Source organism: Pelobates fuscus, chromosome 3 (genome assembly GCF_036172605.1).
Source record: "Pelobates fuscus isolate aPelFus1 chromosome 3, aPelFus1.pri, whole genome shotgun sequence".
NCBI classification, from domain to species: Eukaryota; Metazoa; Chordata; class Amphibia; order Anura; family Pelobatidae; genus Pelobates; species Pelobates fuscus.
The window spans coordinates 294805137-294831887 of NC_086319.1; the positions used below are offsets into that span (position 1 = coordinate 294805137).

General features: G+C 44.1%; 1 protein-coding gene across 1 annotated transcript; it reads left to right on the forward strand.

Annotated features, from left to right (window-relative positions):
- MTHFS (methenyltetrahydrofolate synthetase) lies at positions 1 to 26751 on the forward strand. The gene is made up of 3 exons (XM_063445606.1): positions 1 to 125; positions 22316 to 22577; positions 26331 to 26751. Exons 1-3 carry the CDS (start codon positions 15 to 17, stop codon positions 26570 to 26572), a joined length of 615 nt encoding a protein of 204 aa, XP_063301676.1. The 5' UTR covers positions 1 to 14; the 3' UTR covers positions 26573 to 26751.

Sequence of the window (26751 nt, forward strand, 5' to 3'; positions counted from 1 at the left end):
CTAGCCGGGCAGAGATGGCGTCACTGAAAGCGGCCAAACAGGCGCTTCGGGTTCAATTGAAACAGCGACTCGCTGCCTTAAGCGATGTAAACAAAGCGCAGCAATCCAAGGCTGTGACCCTGAAGGTTTGTGTTCGATGATACTTAATGGCGAGTTAGTGATAGTTCTGACGTGTAAAGCGCCGCCCATTGCAACTGAGGGCCGAGGCGTGTGACTCAATTTAAGATGTGGGCAGGTGACGCTATTCATGTGTTCTGATCTCACGTTTATGAGTGATGACTGCATGTTAGGGCTTGATTAGTCTCCAAATCCAATATGGATTCTAGCTAATTACAATGTATTCATTGTATGTTATCAGCACTGCCCACAGGTTGGAGCCCAGCCAGCTTAATGGAACCTTCTAATGTTGCAAATAAAAAGTTATTTTCAACATAAGAAATGGTTACAGGCACAAATAGGTTATACTGGGGCAGGGTGATGACACCCGAAATGTATCAAGGAGAAGCAATGCAAAATGCAGACTTTTCAGCCAAGCTGCCTTTTATCAGTGTACAATTTGTGTATTAATAAAGAACTGTCTGCCTGAAACATCTACATTTTGTTTCTCATTAATAGATTTTCAGCATCACTAGTGCACTCCAGCATAACCTATCTGCTCCTGTGGCCATTTTATAAAAAAAAAACTAAAACTCCATATCTGCTCCTGTGGCCATTTTATAAAAAAAAAACTAAAACTCCATATCTGCTCCTGTGGCCATTTTATAAAAAAAAAAACTAAAACTCCATATCTGCTCCTGTGGCCATTTTATATATAAAAAAATAAAAATAAATAAAACTCCATATCTGCTCCTGTGGCCATTTTATAAAAAAAAAACATTTTTTTTAAATAAACATTTATTTTTATAATAAATGCTGGTTGTGGTTTATGTGGCGCTATCTAACGCAAGCATTATGCCTAGCTTTATTATGACAGTTGTTTGGTGTAAATCCAATCACGATTGGTTCGTTCCAGGTGGATGCTGACATTAAGCCAAACCAAGTATTGCAGTTAACACTTTAAGAGTTGATCTTTTTTTTAATTTTATTAATATTGCAATGTGACTCATCCAAGGTAAAATAAAATCAATATACATAGAAGAGTGAGCTGTGAGCATTGTACAAAAACTCATATACCTACTAAATATGCAGAATTATTGATAACATGTATTAACCTGATTGGTTTTAATTGTCCTCATAAATGATGGTTTTAGATATCAAAAATCATTTACATAACAAAGCAGATATGAAAATTAACTAAAACCAGCTAAAACAAGGCTAGAACATCACGTTATTTCAACTATTATTATGTGACCCTTGCCACATATTTTGATTCAGCATAGCATATGTGACAGGCCCATCTTCCTGGAATGAAATTTCCTGTTCCATTGGTAGCATATCTGCTAAGAAATAGTGGAACGGAAATTATGTATTATTACAGATGCTATTGTGAGGACTTTTTAGGGACTTTCTAAGACCAAAAACATTTTAGCTTAAAGGGAAACTGTAACGGACCGTTTCAGCAGACAAGGGGTTAAATCCGTTTAGGCGATAATCCCCTTTTCTAGAGACAGGCACAGCTACTGCAGAACATCAAACTCCTGATCTGGATACGAAATACCACTCCGAACTGGAACAGCTGAACAAGAAAAGCATACAATCCGCTTACACTCTTGGCAGTCAGCTTACAATCCAATTCCCCCCAAGAACGAGACGACACTTCATTTTGAGGGTTAAACAGGAACTCTCGACTGGGACACCCAGTCTGGCTTTTATTTCCAACTCACACATACAGGCCACACCCAGGGGGAGGCATAAAAGAACCAATGACATAGATGTTACCTCCCACACATCCCCTCCCCTTAGTGTGACACATAATCCCATTATGCATACAGAGTAAAATATACTTTTACACAACTTTCATAACTTTAAAACCATACATCACATTCACATAAAAATACATATCCACAATCAATCCATTCAGGGGAACAACATATTAAAAAATGGCATGAATCCGACCAGGGGTTTAAAAGTTACTAAAAGTATCTTTTGGGCCCTGGCTTGCAGCATGGCACAATCTGGCCCAAACAGAAGTAAAACATCCCCCACAATGCATCCCGGCTTCCTCCCTTCTGCCCTGGAGATAATTGGAGAAGTAATCCAATTATCTAGGACTAGAGTCAGACTCCATTAACCACATGGTTGCAAAAAGACATAAAATTACATACTGATACATTTAACACATAAGACACACATTTCTACATATCCCCAGTTTAACTGAACACATAAATACCTACATAATATTTAAGACAGTATTACTGTGATATGTTACAAAGTCTTAAAGGGACATTAGTCCCAAAAGTCCCAATATGTCCATCGCTGATTTTAAAGGGCCAGTAGCAGCAATATAAATTATTACATGCCCAAATATAGTGTTTATAGAGCAATATGTCCATGGGCCGTAGTCGCAGGGCAGGAGGCTAGCAGCCAGGCCTCTCCAGTTCACAGTGGCGAAGCTGGTTTCGCCACATTTCTCCCCTTTGCCAATTAGACTAACAGGGTACCTGACTTTCTGCCGGTCAGTGCCCTGGTTAGTCCAGCAACCCACCCACGAAACAGAAATAACAGAGCAGCCCACCCCCACTAACCGGTTACTACATCTGGGTGAGGAAGAATTTTGTCCAAGTTCTGGTGTTTCACCACTGCTGGGTGGGAGACGGGTAGGCTGCCTTGGTGGGTTGCTGAGGGGGCAGAGACCAGCGGTACTCTGTCCTGTTGCCAGCACTACCACGGGAGTAGTCTGGTGGGCGCCTGGTTGCTGGAGACTGGCTGTCTCCCCTTTAGGTGCACAGCTCGACTGCCGGAGGGGGAGACCGACTGTCTCCCCTTTGGATCCATCACACTGAGGCTGGGGAACAGGACCGACCGTCCCTATCCCTTGTGCTGTAAGTGCAGAGACTACGGTCCCATCTGCACAGTTGTGGGGCTTAACATCTCCCCTTGGTGGGTTAGGTTGCCGTGGGAGAGAGGGTGTAACAAGCTCCTCTCTCTGGATGGCAAACTGCCGCTGGGGAGAAAGGAAGGCACCTTCTGCTCCCTGGGGTACACACTGCCGCTGGAGAGGAAGGACGACACCATCAGCTCCCTGGGGTACACACTGCCGCTGGGGAGGAAGGACTGCACCTTCTGCTCCCTGAGACACACACTGCCGCTGGGGAGGGAGGACACTGCTCTCCTCTCCCTTTACTTCGCACTGCCTTCCTGGCATATCACTTTGCTGCTGGGGGGCAGGAACAACAACCTCTGCCCCCTGTAACTCAGCCTGCCGCTGGGGAGGAAGGACGACACCTTCATCTCCCTGGGGTACACACTGCCGCTGGGGAGGAAGGACTGCACCTTCTGCTCCCTGAGGTACACCCTGCCGCTGGGGAGGAAGGACGACACCTTCATCTCCCTGGGGTACACACTGCCGCTGGGGAGGATGGACGACACCATCAGCTCCTGGAGACACACACTGCCGCTGGGGAGGGAGGACGCTGCTCTCCTCTCCCTTCACTTCACACTGCCTTCCTGGCACATCACTTTGCTGCTGGGGAGGAAGGACTGCACCTTCTGCTCCCTGGGTTACCCACTGCCGCTGGGGAGGAAGGACGACACCTTCATCTCCCTGGGTTACCCACTGCCGCTGGGGAGGAAGGACGACACCTTCATCTCCCTGGGGTACACACTGCCGCTGGGGAGGATGGACGACACCATCATCTCCCTGGGGTTGCTCACAGGACCAGTCTAGGAGCTCTGCTACCTCGGGTACTGCTGGTTGCTGTTGGGCGGGAGGACCGGTTGTCTCTTCCCAGGCCTCATTGATGAGTCGCAGGTAATCCCCCTCCAGGTTCCATTCCTGGGTAACTAAATATCGTAGGTCTGCCTCGAGGTCAATAGCACCAAAGAGACCCAGCATGTTCTCTCGGATGCCGTACAGGTCCCAAAAACGATAGTCGGTATCTTCCCCAAAGTCCTCGTCACCACTATTATCCCAAAATAGACCGGGGCCAGTGTAATCTCCGCCTTCTGGGAACTCATACTCTGCCATCCTGGGGACACACTGAGCCGCGTACCACTGTAGCGCCTGGTACGCGTCGTCGAGCGTCAGTTCTGCGTATACTAGAATCTCGAGTCTAGTCACCCACTTTTCTGTGGTCTGTTTTCTCAGGAGGAACATCCGCTCTGCCATTCTCGCCAGGATTCGCTGCCTTCTGTTGCGGCGCTGATCCCCTCGTGAATACTGTACTTCTATTATGGCTATGTCCCACAATTCGGCTCTGGCCCTCTGTCTGTACATCAACAGGTGGTCCTCTGGGACTATTGCAGACCCCAGGCGTACGTAACTGTACACTTTATCCTGAAGCTTCTCCTCCATTTTCTGAGTTCCTTTGTAGATAGGGTCGCTGTACGGATACTAGCGTTGCCCTCAATTTGTAATCCAGAAATAGTGTTGTCTGTAGCTGTCCCTCTGGTTGTAGGAACGATCCCACCGCTACCACCAATTGTAACGGACCGTTTCAGCAGACAAGGGGTTAAATCCGTTTAGGCGATAATCCCCTTTTCTAGAGACAGGCACAGCTACTGCAGAACATCAAACTCCTGATCTGGATACGAAATACCACTCCGAACTGGAACAGCTGAACAAGAAAAGCATACAATCCGCTTACACTCTTGGCAGTCAGCTTACAATCCAATTCCCCCCAAGAACGAGACGACACTTAATTTTGAGGGTTAAACAGGAACTCTCGACTGGGACACCCAGTCTGGCTTTTATTTCCAACTCACACATACAGGCCACACCCAGGGGGAGGCATAAAAGAACCAATGACATAGATGTTACCTCCCACACATCCCCTCCCCTTAGTGTGACACATAATCCCATTATGCATACAGAGTAAAATATACTTTTACACAACTTTCATAACTTTAAAACCATACATCACATTCACATAAAAATACATATCCACAATCAATCCATTCAGGGGAACAACATATTAAAAAATGGCATGAATCCGACCAGGGGTTTAAAAGTTACTAAAAGTATCTTTTGGGCCCTGGCTTGCAGCATGGCACAATCTGGCCCAAACAGAAGTAAAACATCCCCCACAATGCATCCCGGCTTCCTCCCTTCTGCCCTGGAGATAATTGGAGAAGTAATCCAATTATCTAGGACTAGAGTCAGACTCCATTAACCACATGGTTGCAAAAAGACAGTAAAAGACATAAAATTACATACTGATACATTTAACACATAAGACACACATTTCTACATATCCCCAGTTTAACTGAACACATAAATACCTACATAATATTTAAGACAGTATTACTGTGATATGTTACAAAGTCTTAAAGGGACATTAGTCCCAAAAGTCCCAATATGTCCATCGCTGATTTTAAAGGGCCAGTAGCAGCAATATAAATTATTACATGCCCAAATATAGTGTTTATAGAGCAATATGTCCATGGGCCGTAGTCGCAGGGCAGGAGGCTAGCAGCCAGGCCTCTCCAGTTCACAGTGGCGAAGCTGGTTTCGCCACAGAAACGTTAGTCACCAGCACAACTACAGTTTATTGTATTTGATCTGGTGATTATAATGAGTCCCTTCAGGCTTTCTGCAGGAAATTGTTTTTTTTTCTCTAGAGAAAGGGCAGTGTTTGTTTACATTACATCTTAGTAGGGATACCTCCACTCGCCACTCCTCAGATGGTTACTAGAGGTGCTTCCTGGTGCAGTGATGCCATTCAGTGTCCCCACCCTCTCCATGGAGACACAGAATTTTCCTCATAGAGGAGATGTTGATTACCCAGGACTGTGTTTGACTTGTGCTGTCTCTGCCCCGATCTGCCTTCTTGACATTTTCAGCCAATCCAAAGCTTTCCTATGTGGCTCAGACGATGTCAGCCAAGCAGACAGACTACGCGGGCAGAGCCAGCAACAGACTGGAATAAAGCAAAGATTTTATATATTTAGGGGGCAGAAGGGCTAGATGGTGTTTTTAACACTATAGTGTCAAGAAATAGTGTCCCTGACCTTATAGTGTTCTTTTAATAAAGGTATTTTGGTATTGGTGCAGTCTCACTGCTCAATACTCTGCCATTTAGGATTTAAAGCATATCTGTCACCATGTGAGGTCTTTCTATATTTTGCAAAGATCGCTGATGGTGACTATTCTGCTTGCAGTGGAGTGGCCTTTATGTGTAGGGGAAGGTAAGTATTGCTTACCTGAAGCTGTCCCTGACAGCAACCGCCACCATCTTCATCTGGTGGGTCATCTTTAGCTCCTGGAGCTTCTTAGCCCTTGTCATTGTTGAACTCTTGCGAATGCAGTAGAGTACAACAACACTGAGGTCTTTGGAAGATTCTCCATAAATAATGGAGGAGCCCCCATAGACAATGACACAATTTGACAGCCTTTTGCCTTTTGTCAAGTTTATCAGGTTTAGGGAATATACATAACACAAAGTACAAAGTCCCTACTTTGTCTTATTAAATCCTTTGATTTCCATTGGAATTTCAGGGAATTTCAATACAGTGAATGTGACTATTTCATAGAGGGAGTCGCTTTAAAGCAGGACTCAACAAATCCCACACCAGATCGTCCTGGTGCCTGGGTGTTAGTCAGCCAGAGGGAGCATGCAGGCAGTGTTTACATTAATAAAGCTACAGGGATATGATAAAGACACCAGAAACTCTACATTACGCTGTAGGGGATCTGATGATTATAGTGTCCTTTTAAGAATTGTATTTTTGTCATTGAAAATTAAATCTTATTAGTTTAAAAAAAACTGGCTCCTAACTTTTTTAAGCTGGCTTCTAGATTCCAAACCCTGGCATTAAAGGGACACTAATGGCATTCAAACCACTTCATCTCAATAAAGTGGTTTGGGTGCAATGGCTCTGCCGTTTTTAACATGTTTGTATTCCTACTGCTATAGTGCTCCTTTAAATCACTTTGTTTATGCATCCCCATTGTACAGCACTATGGAATCTGATGGCGCTATATAAATAATAAACTAATAATAATAATACAAACAATAATCCTCCCTGCACACCTCCTGTAAAAAGAGATCGATTTTTTTAAAACTTCCTCTACTGCTTAATGTTTGTAATGTAGATTTCTTATCTCCTACTCTGTTACTTGCTTGCTATAGTCTGAAGATGCCTCCTGTGTGCATAAAGTTCAATTAACAGAGCAGCTGATAGGAACTTCCAAAGAAAACACTATGTTGATGAAAAATGAAACCATTTTTTTTCATGCAGGCTATGTGGATCACAGCCAAGGGAGGTGTGGCTACGGCAATATAAACAGAAACAAGAGTTAGTTAACCCCTTCAGGACCGCTGACGGTTCAGGACCGTCAGCGGTAAAACGTGCGTTTGGACCGCTGACGGTCCTGAACCGTCATAACCGTCTGGGGCTACTTACCTGATCGCCGTCCGTCCCACGGCGGCGATCAGTGCTCCACCCGGTCCAGGGGGACTGCCTGTCTGCCCGGGCAGTCCCCCCTCGGCAGATCAGGACCCCACGGCCATGTGATCACTCGATCACATGACCGCAATAGGTGTCTGTGTATCTGCCTGCAGGGGGACTGTCTGTGCTGACAGGCAGTCTCCCTGCAAGTGAAAAATCCAAAAAATAAAGTAAAAATAAAAACAGTGTAAAATCAGTGTAAAAATAAATAAATAATATGTGTATATATATATATGATATATATACATGTATTATATCTATATATAATATATGTATATGTATCATATATATAATGTCATATTAAGTGTATTTTTATATTTATATATACGTATATTAATATAAAAATACACTTATATTTAAATTACACACGAATATATACAATATATATATAATTGCTATATATATGGTATATATATATTATTATAAAATACAAATAATATGTTAATAAAAATAAATAACAAAAAATAAAAATAATTTTTAATAATTATAAAAAAATATTTATATATGCAATTTTATTCTAACAGTATTTTGATATATATATATATATATATATTTATATCAAAATATACTTAGAATGTAATGATATATATATCTATGTATAAATAAATAAATAAAAACAATACGAAATATACATATGTCCATATACATAATTACATAAATAATTTCATAAATATACACGTAGACGTCAAATATATAAATATGTATATATATTAAAATTCTACATGTGTATTTATGTAATATTTTTACCTAATTAAGTAATTTTAATGATTGCAATTTGAGGGACCTGCCTGCCAACCCAGGCCGAAAGTCCAGATAATTTAATTTGCTAGCACTGTGTTTAACCCTGTAACTTTCTATGACACCCTAAAACCTGTACATGGGGGTACTGTTTTACTCGGAAGACTTCGCTGAACACAAATATTAGTGTTTCAAAACAGTAAAACATATCACAGCGAGTATGTTTTCCTGGCACTAGAGTGGTCCTTTAAGGGGTTAATACCACTCAGATGTTGAGAGGGCCTCAGGAAAAGTTAAAGGACCACTCTAGGCACCCAGACCACTTCAGCTTAATGAAGTGGTCTGGGTGCCAGGTCCAGCTAGGGTTAACCCATTTTTTTTTATAAACATAGCAGTTTCAGAGAAACTGCTATGTTTATTAATGGGTTAAGCCTTCCCCCTAATCCTCTAGTGGCTGTCTCATTGACAGCCGCTAGAGGCGCTTGCGTGATTCTCACTGTGAAAATCACAGTGAGAGCACGCAAGCGTCCATGGGAAAGCATTATGAATGCTTTCCTATGCGACCGGCTGAATGCGCGCGCAGCTCTTGCCGCGCGTCCGCATTCAGCCGACGGGGCGGAACGGAGGCGGAAAGGAGGAGGAGAGCTCCCCGCCCAGCGCTGGAAAAAGGTAAGTTTTAACCCTTTTCCCCTTTCCAGAGCCGGGCGGGAGGGGGTCCCTGAGGGTGGGGGCACCCTCAGGGCACTCTAGTGCCAGGAAAACGAGTATGTTTTCCTGGCACTAGAGTGGTCCTTTAAGTCTAGTGCCTGGATAACCCTTGGGGGGGGGGGGGGGGGGGGAGGGGGGAATATATATTAGATATATTAGGGTAAATGAAAGTGGAGCGATCATCTGCTTATCTTGTTTTTTTTCTTGCAAGCCTGATATTGTGGTGGAATCTCGGTAAAAATAAATTTAGTAGGCCGAGATTACCACGTGGCATGTGTACGTGCATATGCTGACGTATCGATCAGTTGGTTGCACGAGGCAAGATACGATCAGTAGTGTACGGAGCATGTGCAAGAATACAGGATATAGTATTCCCCTCCTCCATTGTGCTGGACAAGCCATGCGGTCAAGCAGGAAGTTAATTCTTATTTGTATTGATTGGTCAAGAGAATGTGCGGGTGGAGCTTAATATGGGAGGAGTTATATGCCTATATAAGGAGCCTGCACTATTGTCCGGGGCTCAGAACTTGCTGTATTTTGGTGACATTAGTCCCTCTGAGTCCCGATCGGTGATCCAATAAAGAATCTCTTCCTTCCTGAAGAAACCTGTGTCCATCTCTCTGTGCTTGGCTTCCGTCAGTTTCTCCGGTATCATTTGGTGCATTGGCCGGGAAGCTCATCATTCAACGGTAGCTGAGAGGCAGAGGCGTGAGACGGTCTATCTTTGCCCACGTTCTCTACGGCTGCACCCCTGAACTTCTGCGTGGACCTCCCTTCGTCTCGGCGCCACTGGTCTGTTGTCCAGGAGATCATCGGCCTCTACGTAAGAAGTGCTGGGGTGTCCCCGTCGATGAGTGTGAACTCAGGTTCAGGTAAGACAACTGCTGTTTTAGACGGCAGACCCACTAGGGGTATACCGATTGTGCGGTAGGCCCATAAGGGGTTATTTGTGTATGGAATCTGCCCCCTCTGTCGGAGGGAAGGAGCGAAGGCGCACCGCTCAATCGAACGCTCTTTAGTCAGACCGTTTGATTTGGTTAGTCAGGCGGGGTTCTGGTGTAAATAGCCCTAGCCGGACACCGGTGTCTTGTCTAGACTAGCGTTCTAGGGTGTATATTTTGTTCGCTAGGTCGGAAGGACCGGGAGACTAAGCGGCGTCTGTGTAAATTCGGTTCGCTAGCTCTCAACCTATCTTGGCTAAGTGGGAAGGCGTGTAAATTTGGAACCCACTAGATTTTTGATAGTAATCGACTAAGAGGCGTCTGTGTAAATTCGGTCCTCTAGCTCGCTATATGTGGTGCTTGGGCAGTGTGGCTAACCAAAACGGATGTAGATAGTTTTAGGTAGTCCATCAAGGTACTGGCCAATAGTTTAGTTGGGAATTGTAAATGTGTTAAAGATTGTTTAGTAAAGTGTATATCTTGTTAGATAGCGCGAGCTCAGCCGTCTAGCGAGAGTGTTAATAGTGTGTTGCTGTATCATAGTGCACGGTACCATAACCCTGTATATTTACTGACACTGTATATAAGTACTAATCACTGTCGTCCATTGCATGTTTAACACCATAACCACTAATAATTGTATTGTGACCTTAAATTGTGCTTTGACCTATGCTAACCGTACTGTAACCGCTATTTGTAAAAGACGATGTTACTGGGGTGTGTTATAGACGGGTAATTCATATATAGAGAATTATAACTGGGTGACTGTATAGTTTCGCCAAAGGGCATAATATTGATTATCTAGTGACTGGTGTAACAGCTGTGTGTGTACGGGAATTCCCTGAGTGTTTATTGTGTTATTGTGTACGTTTCACTTGGTAACCGTACCACGTGGTGCTGTTGCCAGAGGAAACGGGTGTGACTGTTGAATAGTACGCGTGCATAGTATTCGTTGTCAACGACGTTCCATTGATAAGTATGGGCGCGTCGGAGTCAACGATTCCGGATCCCTTAGGTTGTATGGTAAAGAATTTTAAAAAGGGATTCAAAACATGTGATTTTGGGGTTAAAATGTCTCCTGTACGTTTGGTTACTTTGTGCACTAGGGAGTGGCCTACTTTGGTTGCGGCATGGCCGCCACGTGGTAGTTTGGATCCAACCCTGATACAGCGTGTACACGTGGCTGTATCGGGTAGGCCTGAACTTTACGGGCAGTTTCCATATATTGATTGTTGGAGACAGGCCGTAAATGACTCGCCAAAATGGATTCAGATATGCCACGAGGAGCAATGTCGCCTCATGGTGGCCAGGACTTGTTTGTCCACTAGGACTGTGATTAGGCCCATTTTGGACACGCCCCCTGAGTCCGAGATCCCTTTGCCGCCCCCTTACTTCCCTACAGGAAGAGGTAACACGAATACAGGAAGTTCTATACCCCTCCCCTCATTGCCCTCATCCACTTCCGCTTCCTCCTCCAGTACAGAATCCACCCCCTCTCGTACTAAACCTCCCCTTCCGGAACCAGAACCAACCCCCATTAGATCTGAATATCCTGATTTGGCGCCACTTCAGACTTCCGGTCAAGCTTCTTCTAGCTCGGCTCGAAGTGTTCTATTTACTAACTTTTCCCAAAACCAAGCTCCCACATCCTCATGCCCTATTTCTCCCCGACTGGAACCCATAACTGACGCCCCTTCACGTAGCCCCATACTAACCCGACAACTGACCGGTACCCAACAATTAAAACATTATCAGATGCCTCTTCGTCTGAATCCCGGGTCAGCCTATATCGATGCCGCAGGTCAAATGGCACATGCTGACCCAGTCTTCGTATATGTCCCGTTCACGACTACCGATCTCTTGAATTGGAAGACCCACAATTCCTCGTACACTGAGAAACCACAAGCTATGACCGATCTGTTCACCTCGATAGTTCAGACACATAATCCGACATGGGCTGATTGCCAGCAGTTATTAATGACTTTGTTTAATAATGAGGAAAGGACAAGGATTAATCAAGCGGCCATTAAAGCGCTAGAGGATAGAGCCCGTGCTTTGAATCAAGCTAATCCAGCAGCATGGGCCGCAACACACATTACCCTAATACCGATCCCGATTGGAATGTAAATGGCGCAGATATGGTTCAACTCAGAGCCTATAGAGACGCTATAATTGCTGGCATGAAAGCCGGAGGAAAGAAAGCTATTAACATGTCGAAGACAGTTGAGGTGATTCAGAAAAGTGATGAAGCGCCCAGTGTCTTTTATGACCGATTATTGGAGGCATACCGCTTGTATACCCCCTTTAATCCGGAAGACGCAGATAATTCCCGAATGGTGAACTCCGCCTTTGTCAGCCAAGCTTACGGAGATATTAAGCGCAAGCTACAGAAGTTAGAAGGGTTTGCAGGTATGTCTATCACCCAACTAATGGAGGTAGCGAATAAAGTGTATATGAATAGGGAAACAGAAAGTAAGAAAGAGGAAGAGCGCAAGATGCGTAGAAAGGCAGATATGCTAGCGGTAGCGATCGCAGGCGTAGATAGACGGGGCCCAGATAGAGGCGATAGTAAGTGGAATGAGGAACCTCTGAGTAGAAATCAGTGCGCATACTGTAGAGAAGAAGGGCATTGGAGAAATGAGTGTCCGCGAAGAGAACAGTATGAGAGAGACAGACCTAGGACAGGTTATGGAAACTTTAGAGGCAGAGCGAGAGGTAGAGGAGGCCCCGGAGGGAGTAATGGTAATAGAGGGAGCAATGGGAACAGAGGAAGTGTTAGGGAAGATAGGTACTATCCAGCAGCGCAAAGGTCCCGCGATAGAGAAGGTAGGGACTTTGTGGGATTGGCTGACACGGTCATGGAGGACTATTGATACCGACCGGGCTCCATCCCCCTTGGTCGAGCGGAGCCTATGGTCGATGTATCAATAGGGGGAAAAAGGAGTGCGTTCATGATCGACACTGGTGCTGAACATTCGGTGGTGACTGACCTAGTTGCTCCTCCATCTGGAAGAACTATTACTGTAATAGGAGCAACTGGAAGAAGTGCTGCAAAACCGGTTCTTAAAAGTCGACTCTGTACATTGGGAGGCCACGTAGTAAAACATCAATTCCTTTATATGCCTGAATGTCCAGTCCAATTGCTGGGACGTGATATGCTATCTAAGTTACAAGCGCAGATTACGTTCCTACCAAATGGAACAACATCCTTAAAGTTTAATGGACCTTCAGGTATTATGACATTATCCGTACCAAAGGAAGAAGAGTGGCGACTTTATACAGCGTTGACTAGCCAAAACCCTAGGAGTGATGAGTCCTTATTCAACATACCAGGAGTTTGGGCAGAGAACAACCCACCAGGACTGGCCCGCAATATTCCACCTATTAAAATCGAACTAAAACTTGGGGTTTATCCAGTAAGCCTAAGACAATATCACATCCCGTAGAAGGCTAAGAAGAACATCCAATCTTATCTGGATAAGTTCATACGGTATGGTATCCTAAAATTCTGTACTTCCCCCTGGAACACCCCATTGCTGCCTGTTCAAAAGCCCGGTACAGATGAGTATCGACCTGTGCAGGACTTGAGAGCAGTCAATGATGCGGTTGTTAGTATACATCCAGTTGTACCCAATCCATATAACCTGCTTGCTTTAATTCCGGGCGGGGCTACTTATTTTACAGTCTTAGACCTCAAAGATGCCTTCTTTTGCCTCCGAATTGCCGCAGAAAGTCAATGTATCTTCGCTTTCCAATGGGAAAACGCTGTAACGGGCTCAAAACGCCAAATGACCTGGACAAGACTGCCCCAAGGGTTTAAAAATTCACCTACCCTATTTGGTTCAGCTCTAAGTCAAGATCTACTGGATTTCGAGTCCATCCCAGGAGAGTGTGTATTGTTACAGTATGTAGATGACTTGTTGATAGCAGCAGTTACAAAGGAAATATGTCAGCAAGCAACGCACAATCTACTACACATTCTCTGGAAGGCAGGATACAAGGTGTCTAGAAAGAAGGCTCAGTTGTGTTTGCCAACTGTCAAATATCTGGGATTCCATATCTCTGAAGGTCAAAGAATTATGGGGCCAGAGAGAAAAGAAGCTGTGTGCCAAATACCGATACCCAAGAATAGAAGACAAGTGCGAGAATTCTTGGGGGCAGCAGGCTTTTGTAGGATATGGATTCCCAGCTACGCGATACTGGCAAAACCTCTGTATGCAGCTATCAAAGGTACAGAGCACGACCCCTTCTTATGGACTCAAGAACAGCAAACGGCATTTGAAGATGTGATGAAGGCTTTGATGAGTGCCCCAGCATTAGGTCTACCTGATCACACACGACCATTCTACCTGTATGTACATGAGCAAAGAAGAATGGCTGTGGGAGTATTGACACAGTACTTGGGATCATGGCAAAGACCTGTTGCCTACATTTCTAAGCAACTGGATGCAGTGGCCAGCGGACTTCCACCTTGTCTAAGAGCCGTAGCTGCAGCGCCCTGCTAGTAGCTGAAGCCGATAAACTCACTCTGGGTCAAGAACTTTATGTACGAGTCCCACATGCAGTACAGACGTTGTTGGATTACAAAGGAAATCATTGGTTTAGTAATAGCCGTATGACCAAGTATCAAGCAATGTTGTGTGAAAACCCAAGAGTGCATTTAGAGACTGTAAACACCTTAAATCCAGCTACCCTTTTGCCACAACCTACTGAAAGTCAACATGATTGTTTGGAAGTAATGGATGAAGTATTTTCAAGTAGACCAGATCTTCGTGATTTTCCCATCCAGAACCCCGATGTTCAATATTACACTGACGGCAGTAGTTATGTGAAAGAAGGGATCCGCTATGCAGGATATGCAGTAACAACAATAGACAAGGTGATAGAAGCTCGGCCACTGGCGAAAGGAACATCAGCACAAAAGGCAGAATTGATAGCACTGACACGAGCGTTACAATTGGCTGAAGGTTTAAGAGTGAACATCTACACGGACTCCAAGTATGCGTTTTTAACCACTCATGCCCACGGAGCTTTGTATAAAGAAAGAGGACTATTGAATTCAGAAGGCAAAGAAATCAAGTATGCAGCTGAAATCCTACAACTATTGGAAGCAGTGTGGGAGCCGAGAGAAGTCGGTATTATACATTGTCGATGTCATGCCTTAACTATGGTATCCTCTTACTTCCTGGTTCCACGGAGCCTAGCCCCACCCCTTTATGACACGGTCTCCTTATTTAATCCGACCGCACCAGCTGATCGACGCTGGATTATTGAACTACGTTCCGTACTCACGAACCGGCTACAACTTCGTTGTGAAAGCCCTCTGTTACCGGACCGGACTGGAAGACACTTCAAGTTCCCTTCACCTCTCCTCATCCACGACTAAAGCTGAACTCTCTTCACTTATGATAACCGCCTCTGAGGAGATCTCGGGAACCAGTGTTCTATGTGCCGGAAGCTAAGTAAAACCTCTGTGATAAGCGTTACATCTCAAAGCCGTTAATTCCTGTCTCCAAAGTCCTTCTATAGAACAACCCAGTTACAGCTAACTTCAACTCACTCTCTATACAAGTTAGCTGCATCTGTCTTGCTTCAGTTAAATGCTATGGAACAGCTATTGTAACTTCTTATCACTTAATTCGTTAATACTACTAAGAGACTCTTTCTGATTCAGTGTCTGCTAATTACTACCGTTTACTACTTAAAGCTACAGTGCCTGTAATTGTGGACTTCAGTTATCGTTTACTACTTAAAGCTACAGTGCCTGTAATTATGGACTTCAGTTATCGTTTACTACTTAAAACTACAGTGCCTGTAATTGTGGACTTCAGTTATCGTTTACTATTTAAAGCTACAGTGCCTGTAATTGTGGACTTCAGTTATCGTTTACTACTTAAAGCTACAGTGCCTGTAATTGTGGACTTCAGTTATCGTTTACTACTTAAAGCTACAGTGCCTGTAATTGTGGACTTCAGTTATCGTTTACTACTTAAAGCTACAGTGCCTGTAATTGTGGACTTCAGTTATCGTTTACTACTTAAAGCTACAGTGCCTGTAATTGTGGACTTCAGTTATCGTTTACTAATTAAAGCTACAGTACCTGTAAATTGGACTTAAAGTCACAATACCTTCTACTTTTATAATAAATATTCAAACTATAAGAAATCTGCAGTTGTGTTCCTTCATAACAAATGTTTAGACGTGACAGTCGAGCGCATCTGAGAGGAGATGGTGATGTAACCAAAGGAAATCGGATGGCAGACAGTACAGCTAAGCGTGCCGCTGAATCGGGAAGACAGGAGTATGTGGGGCATATAGCTGCTCTTATACCAACTCCACTGTCTCAATGGACTCCAGTTTATACAGCTCAAGAAGAGGAGTGGTTAAAGACTGAACCTGGAAAGTACTTGGAGAACAAATGGTATCAGTTAGAAGATGGAAGAATAGTCATTCCAGCATCACTAGCGGTAGAAATTGTCCAAAACTATCACAACGGGACACATTCTGGGAGAGACAGCACAGAAGAATCTCTCAGAAAACATTTCTACATACCAAGATTGTCCAACTTGACTCAGGCCATTGTACAAAGATGTGTAACGTGTGCTAAGAATAATGCAAGGCAAGGACCAGTAAAGCCACCAGGAGTCCAGTTTATGGGGGGACTCCCCATGTCCGATTTACAAATTGACTATACAGTGATGCCTAAATCGGGTGGACATCGTTACCTGCTGGTAATTGTGTGCACCTATTCAGGCTGGGTAGAAGCATGTCCTACTCGTACAGAGAAAGCAGGAGAAGTTGTGAGATTCCTGCTACGAGAAATAATACCCCGATATGGACTACCCTGCTCTATAGGATCGGACAATGGTCCAGCTTTTGTTCATCAGTGCCTACAACAACTGACTCATATGCTTGGTATAAAGTGGAGGCTTCATACGGCATATAGACCCCAGAGTTCTGGTAAGGTAGAGAGAATGAATAGAACTATTAAGAATCAGTTGGCTAAAATGTGTCAGGAAACCCAACATAAGTGGAACGTTCTCTTACCCATAGCTCTATTGCGAATCCGCAGTACACCTACCAGAAGGATGGGCCTCTCTCCTTTTGAAATCATGTATGGGCGTCCACCTCCCGTACTTGGTAACTTAAGGGGGGATTTGAGTCAGTTGGGAGAAGGAATTACCCGGCAGCAGGTTGTAGAGTTGGGTAAGACTATGGAGGAGGTACAGAAATGGGTACAAGATAGATTACCTGTGAATATTTATCCCCCAGTTCATAGTTACCACCCAGGAGACCAAGTGTGGATTAAAGAGTGGAATAATGTACCGTTAGGGCCCAAGTGGAGAGGTCCTTATGTTGTTCTTTTGTCTACCCCTACAGCGATAAAAGTAGCCGAAGTGACTCCGTGGATACATCACTCCAGGGTTAAACCAGCAGCAGTCGATTCTTGGCAAGTTACAGCAGATCCAGAGAATCCCTGCAAGATCCGGTTAAAGCGCACGACTTAGTCGGAGTGACGAGGAACTTTGTGGATTACAAAATTTTATTGTTTCAGAGATTTGGTGCGTGAGTGAGAGGGCCATAATAAAGCCTGTCCGCTCACCGACGTATAGTATATAAGCCAGGAAAAGTCTCGAAGGGACTCCTGTGAAGACGAGCAGAACTCCATTCCCTGCAGCCCTTACATCCTGGAAGCTGAGGTGCCTTCGCACGGACGAAGACTGAGGATGACGACGAAAGATGTGTTCTTGATAATGTTTATTTATGTGTATTTTTATATTCAGGAAGGTAGAGGTACCGACACTCCTAGCTGTGAGGTATGCATTAAGACTACAAGAACAGGTAACCATATTTCCCAAACCCTAATTTGGCATTCACAATACGAGTGTAAAGGAGATGTATCAAGATGTAGATACTTAAATATAGAATATAGTGTGTGCCATTTAGGAGTAGGAGAACCTAAGTGCTTGAGTCCAGAGTATCAACCTCGTACAATTTGGTTGACTCTCAGGAATGGAGATCCTCAGGGGACCCTAATTAATAAGACGGTGTTAGAATCCGTACATTCTTCGGGTGTTCTGCTATTTGATGCATGTAAGGCGATATCAAGTGGTAGAAAGCCGTGGAATGTATGTGGGGATCTTAGATGGGAGAGGACGTATGGGTCTAACGATAAATATATTTGTCCCAGTAGTAAAAATAAATATGTGAGTCCTAGATGCCCAAATAGAGATTATAACTGTTGCCCATATTGGTCTTGTGTGGGGTGGGCAACTTGGGGACAGACAGTAGACAAGGACATGATTGTGACTAAGTTGCCTACCAGCCCATATTGTAAGTTTCTGGAATGCAATCCAGTCCATATACTTATAAATAACCCCGACAAGTTTTTAGATAAATATGGTAATTTATTTGGGTTTCAAATATATGGGACGGGTTTAGATCCTGGGACAGTATTGTTTATAGGGATAGAGACTGATACGGTATCCTCCCAAACTCATCAAGTATACCATTCCTTTTATGAAGAGATGAGCATAGATAATAAGATCCCCCATAATGCTAAAAACCTGTTTATTGATTTAGCTGAAAGTATTGCCGGTAGTCTTAATGTTACCAACTGCTATGTGTGTGGAGGTACTAACATGGGAGACCAATGGCCTTGGGAAGCAAAGGAGGTAATGTCCGGTTCTGAGGCAGTTGACCAATTAATATCTACACAAGCCGATTATCATATGAGTGTTAGAGGTAAATCTGAGTGGAGATTAAAGACCTCCATCATAGGTTATGTTTGCATAGCGAGGAAAGGAATGATGTATAATACTTCTGTAGGAGAATTAACTTGTCTCGGGCAAAAAGCTTATGATGATGATACAAGAAATACAACTTGGTGGTCGGCTTCAAATGTCTCAGAACCATCTAACCCGTTTGCTAGATACGCCAATTTAAAGGATGTGTGATTTGACCTATCCATCACATCTACCTGGAGAGCCCCAGCAAATTTGTACTGGATCTGTGGTAAGAAAGCCTATTCGGAGTTGCCACAGGACTGGGAAGGGGCATGTGTGTTGGGTATGCTCAAACCATCCTTCTTCTTGTTACCTATTGAAACAGGTGAGACTTTAGGTGTTAAAGTGTATGATGTGAATCATAGGAAGAAAAGGGGACCCATAGAGATAGGCGCCTGGGAAGATAATGAATGGCCTCCCCAGCGTATTATAGATTATTATGGGCCAGCCACGTGGGCAGAGGATGGTACTTTTGGTTATAGAACCCCTATTTATATGCTCAACCGTATTATAAGATTACAGGCGGTGGTTGAGATTATTACTAACAAGACATCACAAGCGCTCAATCTTCTAGCGAAGCATAATACCAGGATGAGGACAGCAGTATACCAAAATAGATTAGCCTTGGATTACCTTTTGGCAGTAGAGGGAGGTGTATGTGGGAAGTTTAACCTGAGCAATTGCTGTCTTCAAATAGATGACGAAGGGCAAGCAATAGCTGAGCTTACTAGCCATATGGTTAAACTAGCGCATGTGCCTACTCAGGTATGGAAAGGGTATAATCCAAGCAGTTGGTTTGGTAGCTGGTATGAGTGGTTTGGAGGGCTTAAGGCAGTGGTAGGTGGAGTCCTACTGATTTTAATGTTGTGTCTACTCCTGCCATGTCTTATACCCTTAGTAGTTAGGTCTGTGCAAAGCCTGATAGAAAATATAGCAGAGAGGAAGGCTGCTGCACAGATAATGGCAATTTATAAATATAAGGCTCTAGATCAGGGAGAACCAATGCAGGAAGATGAGTGTTGAAGATTCACATCATAAGATAAGTTTGGTCTGGTTCAAGGTAACTTGCGGTGTATGCAAACTAAGGTTAAGTGATGCCTCAAGTAATTGTGAAATATCAAGAGGCATCAAAGGGGGGAATGTGGTGGAATCTCGGTAAAAATAAATTTAGTAGGCCGAGATTACCACGTGGCATGTGTACGTGCATATGCTGACGTATCGATCAGTTGGTTGCACGAGGCAAGATACGATCAGTAGTGTACGGAGCATGTGCAAGAATACAGGATATAGTATTCCCCTCCTCCATTGTGCTGGACAAGCCATGCGGTCAAGCAGCAAGTTAATTCTTATTTGTATTGATTGGTCAAGAGAATGTGCGGGTGGAGCTTAATATGGGAGGAGTTATATGCCTATATAAGGAGCCTGCACTATTGTCCGGGGCTCAGAACTTGCTGTATTTTGGTGACATTAGTCCCTCTGAGCCCCGATCGGTGATCCAATAAAGAATCTCTTCCTTCCTGAAGAAACCTGTGTCCATCTCTCTGTGCTTGGCTTCCGTCAGTTTCTCCGGTATCAATATAGGCCTCAAAAACCTACCTGAGGGGGTCGTCTCTATTTTTCGTAAATGTCTCATGCTTGCAGATGTAAAGGGTATCTCCAGTAGCTTAGGTGCCTGATAACTCTGGTTATAAGTGGTCAAAAGTATAGCTTTGTCACACGGATAGGCCCTGCTTCCCAAATGTATAATTAGTTAGTTATTACCACCTCACTGCATCTTACCTGTGGTAATAGAGGGGTGACACTACATTCCCTGGTTTTCCAATGGTACTATGCCGGCTCCTAGCAACTTCCTCACTTATGTAGTAAAGAGAGGGCCCAGGTGAATCCAGTTAGCGGCAGGTCCTCTCCCTCACGAGACACTGCATGTGTGTTGCTTCAGAGCGTTGACGTGGTAACCGGCAGCAACGCTGTGACAGCCAGGGCACGCTATATATACGCACATTAGGAGTTTAGGGCCGGTGTTCTATCAAATTTCCCTACCCGTGAAAATTCCTTACCCTTGTCACTTCCGGTGAGGGAAATTAGCTGGATCCTGTGCTGCACATGCGTGCTAGCACTCCTGCTACTCCTCCACAGCAAGGGAATTTGATAGAACACCAGGACTCTTTACAGCTGTATTGGCTGTACCTCCTTGATGGCGGCCCTGCATGTTAGCAACTCAGCTCATTTTGATCTCATTGTTCACTGACTAATTCTAGTTGGGAAGATGTTTTTTGAAAAGCTGCAAAACTTTTTTTTCTTTTTATGTTAATTAAAATGCAGAAGGAGTAGTAGACCAAACCTTCGTAAATGCATTTAAATTGAGTGGGTGCCTGGAATGTTTCTGGAATGTCTCTTTAATACACAAATGCACCTTTATTTATACTTTAGTTGTCAATATATATAGCATGGTGCCTGTATAGAATATTATTTATACAGTGTTACAGTGTTTATTTTTGGCTCTTGAAATAAAATGCTATGGTTCTTGTCTGAATTACTTTCTCATTTACTTCAATGACTACTGCCCACAAGGTTTAACTTTTTAAAAGTTTATTAAATTGAATACATTTTAATGTAGTGTGTGTGTGTGTGTATATATATTTAAATATTATTTTTTGGGGAGAAAATTTCACTTTTTATCTGGCTAAGCAATCACGTGGAATCAGACTGTACTGTTATCTTACCAAGTGCTGCTGTGTGATTGTAACTACAGCAGAAGAAAAGTTAGGGTGAGCAACAGCTTTTCAGACAACAGTAGAACCTGACCTAGATAAAAAAAAAAAAAATGTCAAAAAAAATCAATATACATAATTTTTTAAAAAAAATATTGTTTCTTTAACTGTAAGAAACGTTTAACAATGTAAATTGAAAATTTGATTACAGTTGTCCTTTAAGTGCAGCATACCTCATAATTGTCCCAGATATGACTGCACAGTCTGAATTAGGACCACTTTCATGGGTTTCTTGAACAAGGGTATCATTATAGTTACTCGTGCTTGCTAATGCAGTGCATATCTGCCAATAATAGAGCATCTCAGCAGCTTCTATGCACTGGGAGCTCTGAAATTGGCTTGTAGGGATGTTTGAATACTTGGACACCCTACTTTGTGGCTACCTGAGTCTTCAGTATTGTGACCTCCAGTCCACCTACTCCGCAACAGAATTCCATCTCCCAATGTTGTAGGTGTGTTTCAACAGGTCACAAAATCCCCAAAATACTGGATCTGTAGCAGCACTTCTTGGTTGAAATTCACCTTCATTGGCCATTTAAAAGTTGGGTGATATTTGATACATATATGTGGCATATATACATTTTAGATGCAAAACCATGGTGTGTCTTCACATACAGGGATCTCATCACACATCAGTATGGTTCAGGGAAACCAACTTTCTGAAACATTGAATGTAATGCAGGAAGTGTGACCTTGCTTGTGTTAAGGCCATGAACAAAAAGATTCATGTGTTACGCTGCCAGTGTACTGTGAAACCATTCTGAATACACAATGTATGAAGATTGTGCAGTTAATCATGTGTAACCATAAAATCCTCTTTTAGTTACTCTCCCACAGGAACTATAGAAACGCTCAACGTATTGCTGTCTTTTTGAATATGCCAGATGAAATTCAGACTGCAGCCATCATAAGTGACATTTTTCAACAAGGAAAAACATGTTTTATTCCACGTTACAAACCGCGCAGTAACCACATGGATATGGTGAGGCTTAGTTCCTTGGAGGAGATCCAACAACTGCCAGTGACATCATGGAACATTCGCCAGCCCGAGGAAGGTGAAAGCAGGGAGGATGCACTGTTCACTGGTAAGCCAGTCATATAAATGATGCAGCTAAACAAATGTCATGTGATAGTTATATAGTTGTCAGGAATTTATGCTAACTCAGGCTCCTAACTCCATTTATTCTAGGGATGCAATTTATTTATTTTTGTCTTTTATATCTATGTGCTAAATCATTTTACTTACTTTGTAGCCTTGCCATGCTGGTCTCGCCTCGTTGGCTGAGATCATCAATTTACTTTGGGAGGCTAGTGTGAATGCACTCAAATTGCCATGCTGCACCAATCAATTGCTCTCTGGGAGCAGTATTTGATTGAGAACCAATTCTAACTCTGTTCTCACAGGGGAAGGGCTTCTAGTCGCAGTCAGGAAGACGGCCAATAGAGCAGTGTTAACCCTGCAACCATAACATTGCTCTATCTACTAAACAGCCGTGATTTAATATGCAAGGTTAAAACTAAAGGGCCACTGCACCCAGACCACTTTATTGAGTTAAAGCGGACTGGGTGCATTTACACAGTGCCCACATATACCTTCACAAGACGTTAAGCAAAACCTACAGAATCGTGATCCGAATTCTAATGATAGCAGTTACAGCAGTGTTATAGGGGTGGCCGTGTTAGTACTATTAAAGCGGCACTGTCATGCCGAATCCCGTTTTTTTTTTAACCCCCCTCCCGCATCCACTACATCCAATCGACCCCCTAGTCACCCCCAAATGCCCCTAAGCCCCCCACATTACCTCTTTTTAATTCTTTATCTTCTGCCCCGATCTTTATTCAGGGCGCCGCCATCTTTGTGTGGGTAGGTGAAGTCCCTGTGGGACACGTCATCTACCCACACTACACAGACTGTGAGATTCCCGCACATGCCCAGTGAAACACCTGGACATGCGAACGGGAATTTCACCTATTCATTCATTCATCAGACAGACGAATGAATGAATAGAAAAAATCAGACGAACAAACTAACACTGTGTATCAGTGTTAGTTTGTTCGTTCAGTTTATTACAAGGAGGGAGCTACCGGCGTGCAGCTTCCTCCTTGTAATATGTAACTATAGAAGCGGCAGGGAGCAGTGCTCCTCGCCACTTCCTAAGCCCCCCATGTCCCCCCCTCACTCTATGGGGGTCAATATGACCCCCATAATAGCACAAGGGAGATTAAAATCTCCCCAATACCCCTACTCGCTATACCGCGAGTAGGGGCATGTCCACTAAACAGTGAGCAGCCTGTGGCTGCTCACTGTAAAAAAAAAAAAAGGTAATAAGTAGGTCCCCCCCCCGGCCCCCACCCCTGCGCGGTGGGTGGGGGCCCTAATAAAACAATAAGGGGGGGGGACCTATTGTCCTCCCCCCCGGCCCCCACCCCTGCGCGGTGGGTGGGGGCCCTAATAAAACAATAAGGGGGGGGACCTACTGTCCTCCCCCCCTGGCCCCCACCCCTGAGCGGTGGGTGGGGGCCCTAATAAAACAATAAGGGGGGGGGACCTACTGTCCTCCCCCTGACCCCCACCCCTGCGCGGTGGGTGGGGGCCCTAATAAAACAATAAGGGGGGGGACCTATTGTCCTCCCCCCCCTGGCCCCCACCCCTGCGCGGTGGGTGGGGGCCCTAATAAAAACAATAAGGGGGGGGACCTATTGTCCTCCCCCCCCTGGCCCCCACCCCTGCGCGGTGGGTGGGGGCCCTAATAAAAACAATAAGGGGGGGGACCTACTGTCCTCCCCCCCGGCCCCCACCCCTGAGCGGTGGGTGGGGGCCCTAATAAAACAATAAGGGGGGGGACCTACTGTCCTCCCCCCTAGCCCCCACCCCTGCGCGGTGGGTGGGGGCCCTAAATGAACCCCCCCCCATCAAGGTGACTAGGGGTCCCAAGCCCCTAGTCACCCCCCACCCAAAACATTCTATCCCCTACCTTATAAAGCCTTGCCCCGCCCTGCAATTAGGCTTAGAACACAATGATTGGTTGGTTTAAGCCAATCAGAGTGCTCTGTGTCATTTTACACAGCGTGGGAAAATTCAAAAGAACTTTCCCACGCTGTGTAAAATGACAGATCACTGTGATTGGATGGTTTTCAAGCCATCCAATCACAGTGCTCTGTGTCATTTTACAAGCGTGGGAAAATTCCAAAGAACTTTCCCACGCTTGTAAAATGACACAGAGCAGTGTGATTGGATGGATTTCAAGCCATCCAATCACAGTGCTCTGTGTCATTTTACACAGCGTGGGAAAATTGAACTTAGGTCCCCCCCTTATTGTTTTATTAGGGCCCCCACCCACCGCTCAGGGGTGGGGGCCGGGAGGGAAGACAGTAGCCTCCCCCCCCCCCCCAATCTTTAACCCCCGCGCAGGGGAGGGGGGGTGTTTATTAGTTGTTTTTATTTTTTATTTTATTTTTTTACAGTGAGCAGCCACAGGCTGCTCACTGCTTACTAGACATGCCCCTACTCGCGGTATAGCGAGTAGGGGCATATTATTTACTAATACTAAGTAATCTTTACTTAGTATTAGTAAAGTTGGCTGAAAGACCAATTCAGGTATTTCAGCCTTTTAGTAGATAGCTCCCTGATACCGTGGGAATTAGGGAGTTATCTACTAAGCGGCTGCAAGATGCAGCCACAGCAATGAATAGGATCGGAGTTTCATTCATTAGAATGAAATTCCGATACAAACAAAGTACCGAATTGCATCCTAACACCAATGGAGAAACAGTGCTCATTCTGTTAGGATGCAATTCTGCAGTTTTGCCGGCGCTCTGTCTAAGTGACAGGACGTTCGGCAATACTGACAGGAAGCATTGTGGGAACAGGGAGGAAAGCTAGGGATCATGGGAAAATTGCTCTGACCAGCGGAAATGAAGCACACTTTGCTCCTCCGCTGGTCAGAGCTGGTCAAGCGGAGGAATCCCATAAGACAAAGAGTCCCTACTTTGTCTTATGGTTTTAAAGAAAACTAAAGAAGACAGGAAGAAAAGAAGAACAGATCCTGAGAGAGGGGGAGAAGAGGAAGAGATTGAGGAAAGGTAAGTTCGGCATGACAGTGCCGCTTTAAAGGAACACCACCTTCCCCGCACAAGGGTTAAAAATCTGGTTTACTTGTATTTAATCCCATTCCACACTGTGCCAATTAAATAGTGTCTGTTAGACAATGTGATTGAAATTGCCAAGTTTTCTTTGGCTATTTCAGTGGAAGGGCCTGTATTAACTGTCAGAGTGACAGCCACTAGAGGCATTTAACCCCCGTAATGTAAATATTGCCGTACCTGCAGGGTTAAAAATACAGGGACTTTGCATCCACACCGTTTCATTTAAGATTAAGTGATCTGGATGCCTGTTGTGTCCTAGTCGAATTTCTTCATTCTGCTTGGCAGGGTTTGATAGTACTGCCTGGCAGTATATATAATTCATGAGCTCCTGATTTGTTCTGTAATGACAGTGTGTTTTTGTTTTGTTTTTGATTATTTATTTGTTTCACTGGCAGCATACACATTATACAAACCTCCAAGCAGTACCAATAAATCCTATCAAATAGAATAAAGAATTATACATAAATAACAGCGCAAAAGGGATAACCCAACAGGTGTCCTGTTTATTTAACACGACACATACTTTTGCACAATTATTTTCTTGGTGAAACTGTTTTCTATTAGTACATATTTTTATTAGTAAAGTTAGCATAATTAGTAGTTTTCTTTCAGTGCCTTATTTCTGAAGCTGCAGCTCTATCATAACACATTCAATATACAACCTGTTCTTTCTTGCATTCCAATTATTGCAGGGGGGCTAGATCTTGTGCTGGTACCAGGCTTGGGATTTGACAAGGAAGGTCATCGACTGGGACGAGGGAAAGGATTTTATGATACTTTTTTTGAGCGATACAGCAGGCAGCTTGCTGGCAAACCTCACACCATTGCTCTGGCATTCCAGGAGCAGCTATGTGAATCCATTCCCGTAACTGAACATGACATTGAGATAGATGAAATCCTATGTGCCGGAGACCTTGAAGACATGAAAAACTGAAGAGTGTGACTGAAGACTGTCTAAGCTTTTTAAGGGTCGATTACAGTGTGCCATGTTACAGCACTTTGACAATGGAAAATAAATCCTCTCATCATCCACAAAACATGTTTTTATTTTGCTTCTGCGAGACACCATTTATTAGAACGGTGCTTTTACCAGTACTCAGTAGAAAGTCCAAA